The 22,167-nt window shown below is 47.0% G+C and overlaps 1 protein-coding gene across 3 annotated transcripts in view; it reads right to left on the bottom strand.

Annotated features, from left to right (window-relative positions):
• SH3GLB1 (SH3 domain containing GRB2 like, endophilin B1) overlaps positions 1-22,167 on the bottom strand; it is a 99,573-nt gene that overhangs the window by 35,671 nt on the left and 41,735 nt on the right. For 2 of the 3 annotated variants that reach the window (XM_030205582.1, XM_030205583.1), the window contains exon 6: positions 12,006-12,044. The exons of the other annotated variant lie outside the window; for it this stretch is intronic. In XM_030205582.1, coding sequence (XP_030061442.1) covers positions 12,006-12,044 — 39 coding nt within the window. The remainder of the gene's footprint in view (positions 1-12,005; positions 12,045-22,167) is intronic. 3 annotated transcript variants of the gene reach the window in all.

Here is a 22,167-nt window from a genome sequence, read left to right as displayed (position 1 = left end):
GATGTATGAAGGGATCACGTGTAAGGGATAAGGGAATGGCCAATGAACACAAAGTGTGCATGTGAATTGGAGCAGGAGAGGATGGTAAGAATAAAGGAAATAACTTTTTTTGTAAATTGAGAGAGTAGCAGAATATAACCTTATATGTATAAGAAAACAGGAAATATCCTTTTATGAATAAAAAGATAGAATAGGAGAAATCACATGTTTTAGAAGAAATGAAACTTATAACAGTATATAAGTGCAGAATGAGAAAGTCAAACTAAGCAGCCTTGTAGCTCAGCCTGAACATCTTGCTGGCTGTGCATCAAAAAACCGCTCCAGAAGGATCACTTTTGTACTGACTTAGGGCTAGATGCACTAATCAATCGTTAAAGCCCTTCCCTTACCGATTCCCTTAGCGAATCGGTAAGGAACGGGCATGCATCAAGCAATAGGAATGCAAATGAGCTACTTGTTGTAGCTCACTTGCATTCTCTATTCTGTCGCTAACAGTCGGATAGTCAGCCGGTCGAGCATGCGCAGAGCAGCCAAGGACGTCCTTCACTATAACAAACTCCCTCTAAAAAGACATTCTTTTTACAGGCTACAAGCTAATGTACAGTTCAGAGGCAAGAAAATAAAAACTAACCTGATACGGAGGTGCCTTCCAACCCAGAAAAAATCGGGACGTGAGAAGACACAAATCAAAACTTTTTGGACGTCCTTCCCTCCAGGTCTCTCTCAGCCAATCACAGTGCATTTAGCTGATACTGGTAACAGCTAAACGCGCTGGGATTGGCTAAGAGAGACCTGGAGCTGATCAGTTATGCTATTACTTACTTGTTCTGGAGTGCTGTATTTTGTTATGCTGTTTTGATAAATGTTCAATAAAGACTTCATACAACTTAAAAAAGTGGGAAAAAATCCACGTGCTTGTCCTTTTTTTTTTTTTTTAAACAAAACTATTAGTGGGATTTGAACCCGCCACCTCTGGATTACAAGACCGTTGCTCTAACCACTTGGCCACAACTGTACTTACTTGGATGTCCCTCCCTTACTTCCAAGGTCTCTCAGCTGAGTGAAGCACGGCCAAAAAGAATGTTTTTATTATTCCGGTGTTGAATGATGTCCAAAAAAGAGCCTGCAGCATCGGAGCCCATTTGATTTTTTTTTTTAATAAGCTTTGCTTAAAAAATAAACATCCATTTTGGGCAGCCTCCCCCTCCCTCCCCGCAATAATAAAAACATCCTTTTTGGCCTTGCTTCACTCAGCTGAGAGACCTGGAAGTAAGGGAGTGACATCCAAGTACAGTTGTGGCTGAGTGCTTAGAGCAGCGATCTTGTAATTCAGAGGTGGCGGGTTCAAATCCCACTATTTTTTTTTATTTTTACAAAACTAAGGACAAGCAAGGATTTTTTTTCCACTTTTAAGTTGTATGAAGGTAAAATTATGTATCATACCTGATAATTTTCTTTCCATTAATCATAGCTGATCAATCCATAGACTGGTGGGTTGTGTCCATCTACCAGCAGGTGGAGATAGAGAGCAAACTTTTGCCTCCCTATATTGTGGTCATGTGCTGCCGGAAACTCCTCAGTATGTCGATATCAAAGCTCCATCCGCAGGACTCAGAGAATTACACCCACGAAGGGACACTCTGCCCAGCTCACCACCGCCGAAACGGGGGAGGGGAATTAACCCAGCTCATCCCCACACAAGTGGGGGAGGGGAATCCGTCCAGCTCATCCCCGCGGAGCGGGGGAGGGACGCCACACCCGCCGATGCGGGGGGATCTGGCTTATCCTGCAACCGCGGGAGGAGCTGACTGACCCTAACACCGCCGAAGCGGGAGGGGTACAAAGCTGCCCTACAGCCGCACGAAGCGGGAGGGAGTGCCGGCAGAATTTAAATCTCAATCCAGCCCCGTAAAACGGAGGGGAGAGGAATGCAGCAGCTCACTGTAACACAAACTCGTCTCAACTCTTGAAGAATCCAAGTGAAAGAAGAACTTGAACACGAAGTCCTCCTGAAGTAACTGAAGGCTAAACAAACTAAAATTCAACCAGAATATAAACAGTACAGATATCTGGGAGGGGCTATGGATTGATCAGCTATGATTAATGGAAAGAAAATTATCAGGTATGATACATAATTTTACCTTCCATATCATCAAGCTGATCAATCCATAGACTGGTGGGATGTACCGAAGCAGTACTCACCCAGGGCGGGACATAGAAATCCCTGACCGCAACACTGAAGCTCCAAACCGGGCCTCCGCCCGAGCAGCCACAGTCAAGCGGTAATGCCTGGCAAAGGTATGGGCCTTCCCCGCGGCCACCTAAGCCGCTGCAATGGCTTCCTTGCCCATCTTGCCACTGTAGGCTTAGAAGCCTGCAGACCCTTACGAGGACCTGTAAACAGGACAAACAGATGATCCGATTTCCGGAAATCGTTGGTCACTTCCAAGTATCTGATGATGACTCGTCTCACATCCAGAAATTGAGAGCAGAGTATTCCTCTGGTTAGACCTCCCTACGAAAGGAAGGGAGACAGAGCTGCTGAATCACATGGAAGCGAAAAACAATCTTGGGCAGGAAGGAAGGCACTGTGCGAATAGTCACTCCTGCCTCAGTGAACTGCAGAAAAAGCTCTCGACATGAGAGTGCCTGGAGCTCGGAAACTCTTCTGGCTGAAGTGATAGCCACCAAAAAGACTGCTTTCAACGTCAGGTCTTTCAGAGATGCCCTCGACAAGGGTTCAAAAGGCGGCTTCTGCAATGCTCTTAGCACCAGGTTGAGATTCCACGCAGGCACCACTGAGTGCAGAGGAGGGCGCAGGTGATTAACTCCCTTGAGAAAGCGTACCACATCTGGCTGCGAAGCCAGGGAAGCACCCTTCAGGCGGCCCCTGAAGCAAGCCAGAGCCGCTACCTGAACTTTCAGGGAACTGAGCGACAGGCCTTTGTCCAGACCTTCTAGCAGGAACGCCAACACTGAAGAAATTGGAGCAGTGCAGGGAGAAAGTGAGCCTGCCTCACACCACGCTGCAAAGATACGTCAAACCCTGGCGTAAGCAGTAGAAGTAGAGCGCTTCCTCGCTCTCAGCATAGTGGCGATGACCTTGTCTGAGAAGCCCTTCTTTCTCAGACGCTGCCGCTCAATAGCCAGGCCGTAAGACCAAAGGGGGAGGGATCCTCCATCACCACGGGGCCCTGATGAAACAGGCCCTGCTCCACTGACAGCCGCAGAGGATCGCCAACTGAGAGCCTGATCAAGTCCGCATACCAGGGCCAATCCGGACCCACCAGGATTACCCTGCCGGGATGCTTTGCCACCCGGTCTAGCACCCTGCCCAACATGGGCCAGGGCGGGAACACATAGAGAAGCTCTTGTGTCGGCCACTGTTGGAGAAGAGCATCTACTCCCAGGGATCGAGGGTCCCGTCCTCTGCTGAAAAAGCGCGGCACTTGACAATTGGCCGAGGACGCCATCAGATCTAGGCTCGGCTGGCCCCAGCGCTTCGTGATGCCCAAGAACGCCTGAGCAGATAGCTGCCACTCTCCGGGCTCCAAGGTATGGCGACTGAGAAAGTCCGCCTTGACATTCATGACTCCGGCAATGTGGGCCGCTGACAGCTGTTCCAGGTTCGCTTCCGTCCACTGGCATAGATTCATGGCCTCCTTGGCTAGAGGGGCGCTCTTGGTACCTCCCTGGCGGTTGACATAGGCCACAGCCGTGGCATTGTCCGACAGGACCCGTACAGGCTTCAACACCAGTACCGGGATGAACTCCAACAACACCAACCGAATGGCTCTGAGTTCCAGGAGGTTGATAGACCACTTGCCTCTGCAGGAGACCAGAGCCCCTGCGCTGTCCTTCCCAAGCAGTGGGCTCCCCAGCCCATCAAAGAGGCGTCTGTCGTGACGACAATCCACTCCGGGGTCACCAGAGGCATTCCTGCAGACAACTTGTCTGTCTGCGTCCACCAGCTCAGCGCCTTGCGCACTGCTGGGTCCAAGGGAAGGCGCACAGCATAATCCTCCGACATCGGAGTCCAGCGCAGCAGCAGAGATTGTTGTAGTGGTCTCATATGAGCCCTGGCCCAGGGCACTACTTCCATCGTGGCCGTCATAGAGCCCAACAGCTGCACGTAGTCCCAAGCCCGAATAGGAGAGGCTACTAGGAACTAGTCCACCTGAGCCTGAAACTTGACAATCCGATTGTCTGGCAGGAACACTCTGCCCACTTGGGTGTCGAATCGAACTCCCAGATACTCCAGGAACTGAGTCGGGCGCAGCTGGCTTTACTCCCAGTTGATGATCCACCCCAGGGAGCTCAAAAGAGCAACCACCCGGTTCACAGCTTTGCCGCACTCTGCATAAGAGGGGGCTTGGATCAACCAGTCGTCCAGATAAGGATGGACGAACTCCTTCCTTCCTCAGGAAGGCCGCGATGACCACCATTACTTTGGAGAAGGTCCGCGGAGCAGTAGCCAACCCGAACGGGAGGGCTCTGAACTGGAAGTGTCGGCCCAGTACTGCAAAACGCAGAAAGCGTTGATGAGGAGGCCAGATGGGAATATGCAAGTACGCTTCCTTGATGTCCAAGGATGCCAGGAACTCTCCTGCCTTCACTGCCGCTATAACAGAGCGGAGGGTCTCCATGCGAAAGTGCCGAACTTTCAAGGCCCAATTGACCCCTTTGAGGTCGAGGATACGCCATACAGAACCTCCTTTCTTTGGTATCACAAAGAAAAAGGAGTAACATCCCTTGCCAAGCTGATTTTCTGGCACCGGAACGACCGCCCCCAGGCGGATCAGATTGTTCAAGGTCTGCTGCACTACCACAGCTTTGACCGGAGACTTGCAGGGAGAGAGTACAAACCCGTCTCTTAAGGGTCGGCAGAACTCTAGCTTGTAGCCGTCTCTGATGACTTCCAGCACCCAAGCGTCTGAAGTTATTGTGGTCCACTCGCCCATAAACGAGGACAGCCGTCCTCCAATCTGCACTGGGGCGTGGAGCAAGGCCCCGTCATTGGGTACGAGACCCTGGGGGAGGACCGGAGGGAGCACCTCCGGGACGGCGGTCTCTGCGAAAGGAATGCTGCTTGGGGGAGAAGTTCCTCTTGAAGGAAGAGGGGGCAGAGGAGCCCGACCTGCCCGGGCGGTACCGACGGGCTTCCTGAAACCGTCCTCTGGAGGTACCAGGGCGAGTACTAGCCCGAACCCTGACCTCTGGTAACTTCTTGCCCTTAGACGTGCCGAGATCGGTCACGATTTTGTCCAGCTCGACCCCAAAGAGCAGCTTGCCTTTAAAAGGCAATCTAGCCAGGCGGGATTTAGAGGCGTGGTCAGCAGACCAATGTTTCAGCCAAAGCCACCGCCGCGCAGAGATTGTCTGAGCCATGCCTTTCGCTGAGGCCCTCAAGACATCATACAGCAAGTCTGCCAAATAGGCTAAGCCCGATTCCAGGGCCGGCCAATCAGCCCTCAAGGAAAGATCCGAGGGGAAAGCCCGCTGCACCATAGTCAGGCACGCCCTGGCCACATAGGAGCCGCAAATTGAGGCCTGCAAACTTAAAGCAGCTGCCTCAAAGGACGACCTTAAGGCCGCCTCCAATCTTCTGTCTTGGGCGTCCTTTAGGGCCATGCCACCTTCCACCGGCAATGCCGTTTTCTTAGTCACCGCAGTGATTAAAGAATCCACGGTAGGCCACAGATAGGCCTCACGTTCACTTTCAGTCAAAGGATAGAGGCGGGACATAGCCCTAGCCACTTTAAGGCTCGCTTCCGGGACATCCCATTGAGCCGCAATTAAGGTGTGCATGGCATCATGCACGTGGAAGGTTCTAGGCGGGCGCTTCGTCCCCAGCATAATGGCAGAGCCAACAGGGGCTGAGGGAGAGACGTCCTCCGGAGAGGAAATCTTCAAAGTGTCCATGGCCTGTACCAACAGGTTGGACAAATCCTCTGAGCTAAAAAGCCGCGCTGCAGAGGGGTCATCCGCTCCATCCGAGCGGGGATCCGTCTCCTCCAAGGAATCCGCAAAGGACCGTTGGGAGACCTCAGATACGCTGCCCTCATCTACATCGGAGGAGACAAAGTCCTCCAAGGCCTGGGAATCAACCTGAGGGCGTTTACCTCTGGGAACCTCAACCTCTTTACCAGACGAGGGAGCAGGGGCAGCGTTTTGCATAAGGAAGGCCTGATGCAGCAGCAAAACAAACTCGGGGGAGAAACCCCCCAGACTGTGTACTTCCGCAGCCTGGGCAACAGCCCTAGACGCACCCTCAACCGGCGCTCGCAAGAGCGGGGGAGAGACATGCTGCGCATCCAAAATGGCGTCCGGCGCAACACTCCGCGAAGGAGCCGCGCGGGAAGAACGGCGCTTAACTTTAGCCGCTTTTGTGCCGTCGCCCAAATTAAGGGCGTTCATGGCATTAATGTCTCCAACCTCAAGGGCGGCCCACGAAGAAGCCGTCCGAGCCGCGTGGCCGGCCAAGATGGCGGAGGCGAGGAGTGGGGGATGGGCGTTTATGGCGGGAAAAATCGCCACGCCGGAGGAAGGACCGGGACATTCATCGGCCATGAAACTGTCACCCAACAAGGGCGAATCAGGCTTTAAGACCCCCGCATCCCCTCTAGAAGCGCCCAAGCGATCCGGGGAGCGACTCTTTATGCCCTCGCCCTCCGACGCCATATGCCACGTGGAGATAAATCGGGGAACCCCCTGCCCGCTATAAAAAGGTAAAAAATTACCTGCTGTCCGCTCCGAGCTGTAACGACCTGGTGTCCCAGTGAGTAGCTGCAATAAACGTTTAAATAAACGTCGAAATAAACGCCTTTAAGGACGTTCAAAATTTTTTTTTTTTTAACGGAGCCAGCGGGAGGGGGGAGAAAAGGAGGGACCTGGCACCACCAGGTTTGCACTTGCTCAAAAGAGCCCTCAACCCCAGGCACTCAACAAAACCTAAAAATTAGGCTTGGAGGCCTAGCCAGAGCTGCTGCTGTGTGTGACCACCACCTGCTGAGATAGAGAACATACTGAGGAGTTTCCGGCAGCACATGACCACATATAGGGAGGCAAAAGTTTGCTCTCTATCTCCACCTGCTGGTAGATGGACACAACCCACCAGTCTATGGATTGATCAGCTTGATGATATGGAAGTCTTTATTGAACATTTATCAATAAAGTGACGAGCACTTGGGCGGTTTTTCGGGCGTAGAACGGCCATAATGGCCGTCCATGACGAGCACTTGGCCGTTTTAGCCCCCTGATTTTTTTTTTCACATTTTAATATTTTTCCAATCCAGTGCAGCCCCAACGAGAGGTACAGACCTCTCATTAGATTTTCCAGCGTTAAGGCAATCGGAAAAGGTTAGTGCATCTCATTACAATAGGGTTTCTACATGATTTGCTCATCTGCATTCCGTTTTCGTTAGCTGCTACCGTCGTCGGAAAAAAGTGTTTAGTGCATGCCAGGGTTTACTACTTGCTCGTTAATGGCTTGTTAAGGGCTCGTTAAGTTTAGTGCATCTGTCCCTTAGAGAAATACCAATAAAGATTTTATTTGAAGCATCTAAGTTTGATTGTCTCTCTTATTCCAGCCAAAGAGATTTTTCTCTAAGGCTAAAGTGTTTTCCCCCTCTTAAGGGACAAAGGATGGGAATTACACCTTTTTGTAGAGGATAACAAGATTTGCAAAAGAGTGGATACCTCGAGGGCGTGGACAACATGAAACTGATCTGCAAAAGCTAGAAGAATGGTCTAATGTTTGGCAGTTAAAGTTTAATGCGAAGAAATGCAGAATGATACACTTGGAGTAGAAATCCTATGGAGCTGAATGTGCTAGGAGGTGAAAGGCTGATGTACATAGAGAGAGACCCTGGGGTGATAGTGCGATCATCTCAAGGCAATGAAACAGTGTGACAAGGCAATGGTCATAGCCAGAAGGATGATAGGCTGCATAGAGACATAACCAGCAGAAGAAAGGTGGTGTTGATGCTGCTGTACAAGTCACTGGCGAGACCCCACCTGGAATACTGTGTTCAGTTTTGGAGGGAGTATTTTGCTAAGGACAAAAAAAAAAAAAAAAAAAAAAAAAAAACTTGAGGCGGCTTAGAGGAAGGTGACAAAAATGGTATGGGATTTACACCAAAAGACATATGAGAAGAGACTAGAAGACCTGAATATGTTTATCTTAGAGGAAAGGAGGAATAGGAGAGATATGACGACAGACATTTAAATACTTGAAAGGTAATATACAGACAAATCTTTAAAGGTAACAATATACAGCCGTGAAAGGTATTAATATACAAATATTTTCTAGATATGGGGAACAGTAGAAGTTGAGGAATAGTAAATTTAGCAGTCATTAAGTTCTTTAAAACCATTCATACTGTTTAGATGTTTAAAACTAATGTTTGAAATGCATAATGCCTTGCACACAAAGTGATGAACCTTACTTACCATCTTAAATGGATCTAGACTAAACCACAACTCACATTATTGAGATACTACATACTATATTTATTAGACACCAGGATTAGAATTAATCTATAGGAGATTACTACTACTACTACTACTACTACTACTATTTAACATTTCTAAAGCGCTACTAGGGTTACGCAGCGCTGTACAATTTAACATAGAAGACCAGTCTCTGCTCAGAGAGCTTACAATCTAAAGGACAAATGTACAGTCAGTCGAGTAGGGGTCGTCAAAATGGAGCAGTCTAGATTTCCTGAAAGGTATAAAGGTTAGGTGCCGAAAGCAACATTGAAGAGGTGGGCTTTGAGTAAGGATTTGAAGATGGGTAGGGAGGAGGCTTGGCGTAAGGGTTCAGGAAGTTTATTCCAAGCATAGGGTGAGGCGAGGCAAAATGGGCGGAGCCTGGAGTTGGAGGTAGTGGAGAAGGGTACTGAGAGGAGGGATTTGTCCTGTGAGCGGAGGTTTCGGGCGGGAACATAAGGGGAGATGAGGGTAGAGAGGTAGTGAGGGGCTGCAGACTGAGTGCATTTGTAGGTAAGAAGGAGAAGCTTGAACTGTATGCGGTATCTGATTGGAAGCCAGTGAAGTGACCTGAGGAGAGGGGTGATATGATTATATCGGTTAAGGCGGAATATAAGACATGCAGCAGAGTTCTGAACGGATTGAAGGGGAGGATAGATGGTTAAGTGGGAGACCAGTGAGGAGTAGGTTGCAGTAGTCAAGGCGAGAGGTAATGAAAGCGTGGACGAGAGTTCGGGTGGTGTGCTCAGAGAGGAAAGGGCGAATTTTGTTGATGTTAAAGAGGAAGAAGCGACAGGTCTTGGCTGTCTGCTGGATATGCGCAGAGGAGAGGGAGGAGTCGAAGATAACTCTGAGGTTGCGGGCGGATGAGACGGGGAGGATGAGGGTGTTATCAACTGAGATCGAGAGAGGAGGAATAGGAGAAGTGGGTTTTGGTGGAAAGATAAGCTCGGCCATGTTCAGCTTCAGGTGGCGGTTAGACATCCATGCAGCAATATCGGATAAGCAGGCCGATACCTTGGCCTGGGTCTCCGCGGTGATGTCTGGTGTGGAAAGATACAGCTGGGTATCATCAGCATAGAGATGATACTGGAAACCATGAGATGAGATCAGTGAGCCAAGGGAAGAGGTGTAGATTGAAAAAAGAAGGGGTCCAAGGACAGATCCCTGGGGAACTCCAACAGAGAGCGGGATGGGGGTGGAGGAAGATCCATGAGAGTGTACTCTGAAGGTTCGGTGGGAGAGATAGGAGGAGAACCAGGAGAGGACAGAGCCCCGGAACCCAAACGAGGACAGTGTGGCAAGAAGTAAATCATGATTGACAGTGTCAAAAGCGGCAGATAGATCAAGGAGGATGAGGATGGAGTAGTGACCTCTGGATTTGGCAAGGAGCAGGTCATTGCAGACTTTAGAGAGTGCTGTTTCTGTTGAGTGTGGGGGCCAAAACCGGATTGAAGCGGATCGAAGATGGCCTGGGAGGAAAGAAAATCAAGGCAGCGGCTGTGAATGGCGCGCTCAAGTATTTTGGAGAGGAAGGGTAGGAGGGAGATGGGGCGGTAGTTGGAGGGACAGGTAGGTTCAAGTGATGGTTTTTTGAGGAGAGGTGTGACTACGGCGTGCTTGAACGTGTCAGGGACAGTTGCAGTGGAAAGAGAGAGGTTGAGGATATGACAGATGGGGGGGGGGGGGTGACAGTATGAGAGATGGTGTTAAGTAAGTTGGTGGGGATGGGATCAGAGGAACAAGTGGTGCATTTCAAGGAGGAAAGAAGGCGGGCGGTTTCCTCCTCGGTGATATCAGGAAAGGATATCCACACTCCTCTAGGAAAGGAGGAGAAAGAGGCCAGGGTTGGTTGGTTGAAGGAGAGGGGTGAAGGGGAGGAGGTGGCTTGGTAGTGAACTCAAGGTTGATCTTTTGCACCTTGTCACGGAAGTAGTCAGCCAGTGATTGAGGAGAGAGTGAGGGGGGTGGGAGTGGAGGGCACTTTGAGGAGAGAGTTAAGGGTGGCAAAGAGACGACGAGGGTTGGAGCTGAGAGAATTGGTCAACTGGGTGTAGTAGTCCTGTTTGGCAAGGAATAGGGAGGACTGGAAGGAGGATAGCATGAATTTGTAATGAAGGAAATCTGAACAGGTGCAAGATTTCCTCCAGAGGCGTTCAGCAGATCGGACACAGGAGCGAAGGTAACAGATGCAAGGGGTCAACCAGGGCTGGGGATTAGTATGCCTTGTGGGATGGGAGATGGATGGTGCAAGGGTGTCCAGAGCGGACGAGAGGGTGGCATTGTAAGCGGAGACAGCCTTGTCGACAGACTCGGAGGACATGATGGAGGGGAGAAGATTAGAAATACTAGAGGATTAGGTGGGAGGGTCAATAGCCTGGAGATTCCTGGAAGTGGTGGTTAATTTTGGGCGGGGCTGGGGGGGGGGGGTGAAGAAGTGTGAAGGTGATCAGATGATGATCAGAGAGAGGAAGAGCTGAGGCGTGGAAATTGGAGGGTGAGCCGAAGAGGAGAGGATGAGGTCGAGACAATGGCCATTTTTGTGAGTAGGGGTGGTGGAGCACAGCTGAAGGTTGAAGGAGGATGTTAGAGTGAGGAACTGAGAAGCATGAGGGTCGGATGGATCATCAGCGTGTATGTCAAACAGTTTGTAATTACATTTATGACCTAAGTGTTTCAACCCAGCAGCAGAACGTAAACCTCCTTGGTGAGAAGAACGAGGACTGCGGGGCGGAAACGTCCCTGAAGGAAAGCGAGTGCGGGGCATTATTGCTCTCATTATTCCAAAATAAACCTCTTAATGTCATGCTAAAGGCAAAGCACGACAATCACAAAGTTAAACAGCATTAATGCAACTACTCTCAAACTCAACTGCAATTCCCATATAAATACAACAGCTAAATTTGTATAAGACTTACAATTCAAAAGGTCTTTGCTCCAGTCATAGCAACAGCAGTACCCATATTTCATGTGGAAATTTTAACTGAAGCTCAAATAAAATGGGTATGAAACAGGTGGTGTGGTCTAGTAGACAGAAATAAGTCAGAGCTTCTAGGATTCATCAGCTCAAAATCAGCTGTCCTATGTCTCCTGAGCTCCAGTGCCTTAACCAAAAACAGGCCACCATTTCCCTAACTGCAATCATGAAAAGCATTTATTCCCCACTAAGAAATAATTATACTAGTTAACCCTCAAAACTGGTAATCAGACTTTCAAGTCTAGCAGCAGATGCATTTTGGGAGTGTAGTAAGTTCACACTTGCAGAATAGTTGATCTAAAGTTTTTCTCCTCATTCTAGGTATGGTATGCTCTATTTCCCATATTCATAATATTTTTGTCATCTGTATTTGGTACAGTCTTCGAGTACTACAGTATTACTAATTGAAAACTTAACTGCAAATATCTTCAAACAGCAAAGGAAACACCCTGGATATGAAAAAGCAGAATGTGTTAGGCCAACAAACCTTCAGCCATTTTACATGCAATAAGTTGAGCATGTAAGAGAAATTTACCATAATGTTATCTCCTTCGTGCCGAGATGAGTTTAGTTGCTTAAATGCACAAAGACAAAACAGAAGACAGTGAGCAGAAAAATGTTAGCATATCATTTTTAAAAGTAACAATGGTAATGAAAGAATTAAAGTATTGGGATTCACATAACTACTACTTTATTTGTATAAAATACGCCTCGTCAAATAATTTCCACATATTTTCTCTAGTTTTTATTTTCTTGACTATACAGTCTACAACTTTTTGATGCAGCTGTTTTACAGAAACCAACTCAAAGTTAAAATACCATTCTACAATTTAGGGTCTAATATACTAGTTCCTCATATTCTGTGTTTCAGAGAAATGTTTAAATCAGGTCCTTAGTATTTTAGACTATTTTTGTTTTTGTTACATTTGTACCCCGCGCTTTCCCACTCATGGCTGGCTCAATGCGGCTTACATGGGGCAATGGAGGGTTAAGTGACTTGCCCAGAGTCACAAGGAGCTGCCTGTGCCTGAAGTGGGAATCTAACTCAGTTCCTCAGGACCAAAGTCCACCACCCTAACCACTAGGCCACTCCTCCACTGCCTAAACATCAACCCACAAATATACAATATTATACAAAAGTGTATTGACTTATTGTTTTTAGAGTAATAACCTTGTCAGTGTATTACAGTGAGGAGAAAAGAATTAATTTGATTTGTGTGTACTAAAATGCAATCTACTGCTTTAGGCCATACCCCTTGAAGGAGGAGGACAGTTTAGAGTATATCATCAAGCTTGGCTCTAGATATACTCTTGATCACTGGCACTCACTGTAAACAACCTAGAACTTGGTGAATGCCTCAATTTTTCTTTTGCTTTAGTTTATATGACTGCCTTCATGAAGAAATACCTCCAACTTCACAATATACTTCTGCTGTATTTCACCCATCAGGGTTTTTGATAGTGTTAGGATGTTCCATTCTATCAAAAAGGTAATCCCACTCCTTCCCCCCAACCCCCCTCCCCCCCCAGACAGCAGGATGATCGTTGTAGTTTCCAAGTATCACAAGCTTCCAAGAAATATAGGCAAAATAGGCCATTAACTTGCTGAAAAAGGAAACTAAAGCTGAGCTACAATTTTAAGAGAATATCTGATGCTTTTGCCAGCAACAGGAATAATTTTGCTTCATGCCTTATAAAGTTAATACAATCAGTGAATGACCTGGCAGACAAGAGTCCTTTCATTTACAGAATGGAGTCATGCACAATTTAAAATATAATATAAGCAGAGGTTGTAAACAGAAAATACAGAAAAAGTTATCCATTATTGATGCTACCCATGGTACATGAACAAAAAAAAACAAACAAACAAAAAAAAACACACACACGTGAAAAACAAATGTCAACTTATTTTTCCCCAATATTTGGCGGATAAAACAAGGTGGTTTCAGTAGGACGTCATACCTTTGAAAACAAATAGTAAACAAACATTTTTTTTTTAAATTAGGCAGTCAGTGGAATGAAACAACAACTCCATTCATAGTTTTTTAAGTCCAGACATAATAACTGTTTAGAGTCTTCAAGTCTCCTATTACTCATTCAGCTCACTGTGGTGTGCTGCCAGATTCATCTTGATAGATGGAAAATGCAAATACAGAACAAAATGGAAGCAGTGTCAATCCCAGAAGAGATTCAACCTTTTATTCTAAACAAATGTGAACACCATAAGAAACCTAAAGAACTACTTTGACCAAGAAATCCAAGAGGGAATAAGACAGCACGGTATACTCCTGCTATCAGACAGAAAATAATATTTTCAACACTTCTGGGTAATATCAATGAAACTCAAGACACAGAGCTTCCAAAACAACCTGCTTCCCAAACCTGATCCCAGAGGCACCTCAGCCAGTCAGGTCTGCAGGATATCCACAATGAATATGCATACAAGAGATTTACATGCAGTGAAGACAGTGCATGCAAATCTCTCATATGGATATTCATTGTGGATATGCTGAAACCCTGACTGGCTGGGGTACCACCAGGACTAGGTCTGGGAACCTCTAACCTAGTTAAAGGGACAAGAGTTTAGAATCACACCTTCGATATCATTTGCATAATTTAGAGTTAATTTGTTTTTAATCACTACAATCAGAAAATACATGTTACTTTATGCTTCAAGTTTGAAATGTATTGTTCTTTGTTATATGAATACCTACTTTATTCTTGATACTGACTCTGCTTTATATGTATTTGTGGTTTTGTATTATCTGAAAATTTCAATAAAAATATTTAAATAAAAAGGAACTGTAACGGATAGAAAAAATTCATACACTTAAGGGAAGTTACAGTAATATGATTTGAAAGTTAATAGGGACTTCATACCAAGTTAAGAAAAGTTGCTTCATAAATTAATCATATAACCAGCTATCTGCAATTTAGGAAACAAATATAAACACATACATAAATATTTCTAAGGTACAGCAAAATACCAAATGGCAATGCACACAACCAATTTGCTCTCGTATGTTTGCAAAACAGCGACAAAAGGTATGCAGGACCTCTATCTCACTGCACAAAGCAAACACCTAGTCAACATGCAGTATCCAGCAAGATCAGCACAAATGGTACACTAGCATTCTTCTCATGCCAGGGTTGGCAAACTCCAGCATGACTAACACACTAAGATTAAAAAGTACACGTGTACAGAAAATATTTTCAGTTCATTTTTAAAATCAGTTGACATTTTTCCACTTCATTTGTTTTCAGGGTCTCTAGAACTCGCTCATTTCACTTGGTTCCAGTAGAGTGCTTTCCAAACTTTATGCAGCTGCGACCAACCCACCTTGCCTCTCATGCCACTGCCTATGCACAGTATCAGCGGTGATGCTGCTGTAATCCCCCCAACTCATGTTGAACCCACATAAGCCAAGTTACAGCATTTCTCTTCAAGACTGACATGACTTCTGCAGTCATAGTTGCAATCCCAAATTTGGATTCGTGACCCACAGTTTGGCCAATGCTGCACTAAAGACATCAGGGGAATCAATTTTGGACTGTTGATTTTCTCACCAATTTTTAAGACTTACTGGAAGGCATCAACAGTAGAGGAAACAGCAATCCAAGAATGGAATGGACACTGCACAAGGCAGCGGATCAAATAGAGGGATGAGGCTTCATTGGGACCGGATAAGATTATCTGTTCATGAGGTGGCAGATGCCCTGGGACCTGTGTATGCCTGGGCCAAGGGTATCCCATCTCCAGAGATGCCCATACTGTAGGGATCCCATAGTGAATTATGTGAATAAAAAAAAACAACAAAAAAACACACACACACAAATGGTTGTCAGTTCATTTGAAGCCACATCCATTTGTTGGAAATGAAATTTACTATTTTGATTTAGATTTCAGTTGTAGCTCAAGGTGAGTTACAGTCAGGTACAGTGGATGTTTCCCTGTTCCTGGAGGGCTTACAATCTAAATTTATACCTGAAGCAAAGGATAGGTAAATGAGTTGCCCAAGGTCACAAGCAGCATTAATGGGATTGAACCCCGGTTTTGCTGGTTTTCAGCTCACTGCTGTAATCACTAGGTGACACATTGCATTTTACTATTCCTTTACAATGGATGCACATCTAGTTCTGTACCCTCTACCAAGCTATTCAAAACTAGAAGCACATTAAGACACTAATTTGGTCCCAGAACTGTCCCCCTCCACCCCCCCCCCCCCCACAGGCAAGGCTATCTCTGCTTCTAGCAAGTGAAATGCAATAGGGTGTTAGGTGTACTATAGAGCCAATATGGGTAGGAGAGGCATTATGTAGAAGGCTGTATACCAACATACCTTAGTACTTCTAGAAAGCAGCTGTTGAGTCTCTTAAGGAGGTAGGAAAGTAGACAAAACAGGCAGGAAGAGAGAGACTGAGGAAAAGAAGTACCCTAACCTATATACTCCGTGGTGGCCCTACCATTAGACCAACTGAGGCGGGGGCCTCAGGCGGCACTCTTCCTCCACCCCCTTCTGAGTTTACCTTTTTTCCATTTTTCAAAAGACAGCCGGCACCAGCCTCTCTTTACTGTGGCTCGTCTCTCTGAAGTAACTTCCTGTTTCCTCAGAAGCGGGATGCAGTAGAGAAGAGGGCAGTGCAGGCGGCAGGTTAGCATATGGGAATCGCTGCCACCGCTCTTTGGAAAATGGAATCCTTGGGGAACAGGGTGGTGGAAGGATGGGGGCAGATACAAGACTGTGGCCCGGGGCCTAGCCGCTATAGCCTCTCTTCGTACAAGTCGTCCCATCCCCTTTACCATTTTTGTTGCCCTTCTCTGTACCTTTTATAATTCCACTATATCTTTTTTGAGATGAGGTGACCACAATTGAACACAATATTTGAGGTGCGATTACACCATGGAGCAATACAAAGGCATTATAACATCTTCATTTTTATTTTCTATTCCTTTCCTAATACCCAACATTCTATTTGCTTTCTTAGCTGCCACAGCACACTGAGCAGAGGTTTTTAACTTATCAACAATGACGCCTAGATCCCTTTCCTGGTCGGTGACTCCTAATGTGGAACCTTGCATTACGTAGCTATAATTCGGGTTCCTCTTTCCCACATGCATCACTTTGCACTTGATCACATTAAAGGTTACCAGCCATTTAGATGCCCAGTCAGTAACGTTTTACAATCCACTTCTCTTGCAATCTGACATCTTTGAATAACTGTCTCATCAGCAAATTTAATTACCTCACTAGTTACTCCCATCTCTAGATCATTTATAAATGTGTTAAAACGCAGCAGTCCCAGCACAGACCCCTGGGGAACCCCACTAGCTACGCTTCTCTATTGAGAATACTGACCATTTAACCCTACTCTGTTTTCTATTTTTTAACCAGTTTTTAATCCACAATAAGACATACATCCTATCCCATGACTCTCCAATTTCCTCTGGAGTCGTTCTAGAGGTATTGTCAAATGCCTTTTGAAAATCCAGATACAAAATATAGACCAGCTCACCTCTATGTTTGTTCACCCCTTCAAAGAAAGGTAAAACTGGTGAGGCAAGATTTCCATTCACTAAATCCATGTTGGCTTCGTCTCATTAATCCATGCTTTTGAACATGCTCTGTAATTTTGTTCTTTATAGTAGTCTCTACCATTTTACCCTGCACCAACGTTAGGCTCACCAGTCTATAATTTCCCTATCTGCTCTTGAACCTTTTAAAAATAAATAAATAAAAAACGGCATTACATTGGCCACCCTCCACTCTTTCAGTACCGTACTCGATTTTAAAGATAAATCAACATATTACTAATAGTTCCATGACTGGCATCCCCAATTTGTTCCCACTCTCCTGGGTTCAATGTCTGCTCAAGTAATCTGCCTGCACATTCTGAACCCCCGCAATGTGCACCACCAAGAGTTTCTGCAATTCTTTTCTGCCCAACTGATAAGTAGGTGGGTTTCGACAGTAAGGGCCGCATTGCTCGTGCCCCCTTGCCAGTTGATATAGGTCACCGTCATCATGTTGTTGGAAAGGACACACATGCACCAACTTGCCCTCCACCAGGGCTTGAAATTCCAACAGAGCAAAACACACTGCTCGAAGCGCCAACTGATTATCAGCCACCGGGCTTCCTTCTGGGATGACTGATCTTGAGTGACCTGGCAGAGACAATGAGCACTCCACCCTGTCAGGCTCGCATCTGTGACCACCACCATGCACATAGGAGTGGCCAAAGGCTGCCTCATTGCAAATTGGAATCCAACGGCCACCAAACCATGCTGAGACATGTGGACCTCGTCCAGTATTATTATTATTACCATTTGTATAGCGCTACCAGATGCACGCAGCGCTGAACACCTGATACAAAGAGACAGTCCCTGCTCAAAAGAGCTTACAATCTAAGTAATACAGACAAACAAGACAGTTACGGGTGAGGGAAGTAATGGGTGAGAAGGGAGGAAGGGACAAGGGGAGGGCAATTGTGGCTAGGAGCTAAAAGCAGCAGTGAAAAGGTGGGTTTACAGCATAGATTTGAAAACAGGAAGATATGGAGCTAGACGTATAGGTCCAGGAAGTCTATTCCAGGCATAAGGTGCCGTGACAGAAAAGGAGCGAAGCCTGGAGTTAGCAGTGGAGGAGAAGGGGGACGACAAGAGAGATTTGTCAAGTGAGCGGAGTTCACGGGGAGGAATGTATGGAGAGATGAGAGCGGAGAGGTAATGGGGGGCTGCAGAGTGGATACATTTAAAGGTCAGTATGAAAAGTTTAAATTGAATGTGGAAACGGACAGGGAGCCAGTGAAGTGACTTGAGGAGCGGGCCCATAATCCTGCGATACCGGGAGACCAGCGACTGAGAAGAGACTGCTGAATGGCTGCATCTGTGCACAGGCCCATGGCACTACATCTAAGGTCGCCGCCAGAGACCCAAGAACCTGAACACAGCCCCAAACTCATGGGACAGGAGAATGATGCAGAAGGCAAACCTGTCGTCTGCAACTTAGCACCCCGTTGCTCTGGCAGAAAGACCTTGCCCTGAGCAGTGTCAAACTGAACATCAAGATACGCCAGCATCTGAGTGGAAACTAGCTGACTCTTGGGTAGACAACCCATCCCAATGACTGCGAGAGAGATGAGCTGAGCCATGACCCGCTCGCTCTCCTGGACTGAAGATGCTCTGATCAGCCAATTATCTAGATAAGGATGATGCAGGTGCCTTGGTGCTGCAGAAAGGCTGCCACCACCACTATAACCTTGGAGAATGTCCATGGTACTGTGGTGAGACCGAAGGGCATCGCCTGAAATTGGAAATGTGGGCCGAACACAGCGAAGCAAAGAAACTGCTGATGAGGAGGCTAAATGGGAATATATAAATACACTTTCTTGAGATCCAAGGCTGTGAGGAGCTCACCTGGCTGCACCACAGTCAGAGCAGATCACAAGGTCTCCATATGGAAGCGAAAGACTTTCAGAAACCGATTGACTTGTTTGAGGTCCAGGACCGGATGGAAGATGTCCCCCCTTTTTCTTGAGGACCACAAAATAAATGGAACCACCACCCTTTTTCCATTTGTCGGACAGAACTGCAATTACAGCTCCCAATGCCAGTAAGGCATCAAATGAACTGCTGCTTGCAGGAGCTCCTGAATGGGGACTCAAATTTGTAGCCTTCTCGAATAATGTAAAGGTCCCACTGGTCTAAAGTTATGTGGGGGGGGGGGGGGGGGGGGCAGCCTCTCGCCAACTGGGGCCAAGGAGCAATCTGGCACTCCATCATTGAGAAGGACGCGCTAAAGAGGGGCTCGGGTTGTGGAGGAAGCAGACTGCTTGTCTGATCGAAAGGTCTATCAAGAATGAAAGCAAGAGCGCCGAGAGTGGCTGGACCGCTCCAGCCTATACCTGTGCGTATCTCTGAAATGAGGACAACACAGACTAGGCCTCGTCATGGTTTTAGCTTTATCTTCTGGAAGCTGCCAAGTCTTGGAATTGCCGAGATTTCTCTAAGCCTCCCCCAAAGAGCAACTGCCCTTTACAAGGTAGTTCTACCAAACGCTGCTTAGAAGCCATGTCCACCGCCCAGCGAGACAACTACAAGAAATGGCGTGCCATGACCACCTAAGACATCTGTTTCATGAATGAGCAAATCAAGTCAAAGGAAATCTGCCAAACAGGCCAACACTGTCTCCACATCTGGTCACGGTAACAGTAGCCGACCATTGGATTCTTAGAAAGAATCCACAAATTGCTGTACCCAACTAAGACAGGCTGTAGCTGCAAAAGAACTACAGGTAAGAGACTTGCAAGGGAATGGGGTTCATGGGAATCCCACGGAACCCATGGGGTTCCCACAGGGATGGAAGCAGTTCTGCGGGGATCTCGTGGGGATGAAAACAATTCCTGTGAGGTTCCCGTGGGGACAGAAACAATTCCTGGGGGGGTTCCTGTGAAAGTGTACGCTGCACTTCTGCCAGCCTCTCACTTACCGAGTACCAAGTTCTTTAGAGTGCTGCCTCCTCCTCCTCACTTTAACAACACAGATGAAGAAAGTCTCCATTAAGGAGGTAGTAGAGACACAAATGGTGACTGAACACAGAATATCTCTAATTAGAAGATGGAAGTTATAAAAAACCTAAACTTATAGGATTGCATGTATGTGGATGTGTCAAGTGACGCTTAGATGGCAACTCCAGGTGAACTAGGGCAGATACTAGGCAGATCTGTAATGTCTGTGTTTCATATATGGCAATCTGGTTTAGGATGGGCTGGAAAGGGCTTGGACAGCAACTTTAGTGCCTGGAATATAAGAACCGTGCTGGACAGACTTTTACAGTCTGTGTCCTGCAAATGAGAAGGCGAACAGGCTAGAGTGGGCTTCGATGGCAACTCCAGCAGTTGGAACATAAGGATAGGGCTGGGCGGACTTCTATGGTCTTATGTCCAAGAAATGCCAAAGAAAGACCATAATCAAGTATATAATATGTTCATTGTTGATTTAATCATGAATTGATAATGAGTGTGACTACTGGGCAGACTGGATGGACCATTCAGGTTTTTATCTGATGTCACTTATGTTACTAATTAATCCTCTCTGCTCCTGGGCTGATCTGCAGACCTCAGCTCTGACGAAGGCACAAGCATTAGATGTCACCTGACCTACTTTCACATGCATGTGGCAACCTCTTGGCACACAGTGCCAGTGAATCAGAGACAAGTCTTACATGTGCACACCAGATTGTTCCACGTTCCAGCTTCTGTTCCTTCCTTGCCTGCAGTGCTGTGGCTCAAACTCAGAGACAGAGCTGACCAGAATTTTTTTTTAAATGTATCATTAAATTCTTGCAGGACTGAGTGGGGACAGGTTAAAGTCTTGCGGGGACGGGTAAGATTTCTATTCCCGTGCACCTCTCTACTACAGATAGACGCTTGCAGTAAGAGAGCTCCAAAGAAAGCTTCAGAGAAGACTCCAGCTTCCTATCCTGAACATCTTTTAAGGCAATGCCACCCTTCACAGGTAAGGTGGTCTTTTTGGTGACCGCTGCCACCAAGGCATCTACTCTACCAAGGCATCTACTCTAGGCAGACAGAGCTTGTCTGGCTCCAACTGTGCCAGTGGGTACAGATGGGACATAGCTTTGGCCACCCACAGCAGCGCGTCCAGCATACCCACTGCACAAAAATTATTTTGATGGGTGCAATGGGTGCTAGCCATTTTAGGACTGGAAGTAGCCGGGGTAGCCACATCAGGTACAGAAAATGTTGAGGACCTGTAGAGCCTTAGTAATGAAGGAAGTCAACTCCTCCTTATGGAACACATGGACCAAAGAAGGATCACCTAACTCCTCCTGGATAAGCTCGCTTCGTCCAAGTCACCCCATTCCTGCATGGAATGGCCTGAAAGAACCCCTTCAGAAAAAGAAGGTGAAATGGGAGCCGGAGACCCTCCTTCAGAAAGGGAGTCAGTCACAGCAGTGCCTCTCAGGGCACCATCCAAAACTGGAGCCACAGCTTGCCCCGACGCCTTCAATAAATAGCTATGATGTAAAAGAGCAATGAATTCTGGAGAGAAGGGCTCAGTCACCTCTCCCCAGGAAGAAACCCCCGGTGTCTCTAAACACGAAGCATTTCAGCTGGACCTTGAGAATCGGTAGTCAACAGCGCAGACCAGACTCACGCTGTAAAATGGCCACTGCTGTGTTGCCAAGTGCAGAACAGCACATGCTTCAGCTGTGCGGGAAACCACCAGCACAGTCTCAGAAGTCCTTGCACCCCTGGACAACGGAGAAGTGGCACAGCCCTAGACACTGTCCCAACACTGCTCTTTGCTTAGCACATCGGGAGAAGCACCTTACAAGCTACGCGGACATCCAAACAGAAATGGAGCCCTGACGTCAGGGAAAAGATTTTAGAGACACTCAGCACACAAGCAGTGCTATCAGGAGCCTGACTGATGCCCTTGGAGCTGCTGCAATGGTGACCCAAACTCTCCAGTGCCCAATTATAGCCAAAGGATGCCTCCACCGCCCACTGTTATACAGGGAGAGAAATTCAACACTGCAGGCAGAGCGGTGCTTTTTTTTTTTTTGTTAAGGAGAAAGGAGACTGGACAGAACAGGGGAGTGGCACAGGGTAGGGGAGGGACCTGGGAAGATCAGGTGTATCCCTAAAGGCAGCACCGCTTAGCCAAAGCTACACCA

This window comes from Microcaecilia unicolor, chromosome 6 (genome assembly GCF_901765095.1).
Source record: "Microcaecilia unicolor chromosome 6, aMicUni1.1, whole genome shotgun sequence".
NCBI classification, from domain to species: Eukaryota; Metazoa; Chordata; class Amphibia; order Gymnophiona; family Siphonopidae; genus Microcaecilia; species Microcaecilia unicolor.
Note: the sequence above shows the minus strand (reverse complement) of the source record. Positions and strands in the feature narration are given on the sequence as shown.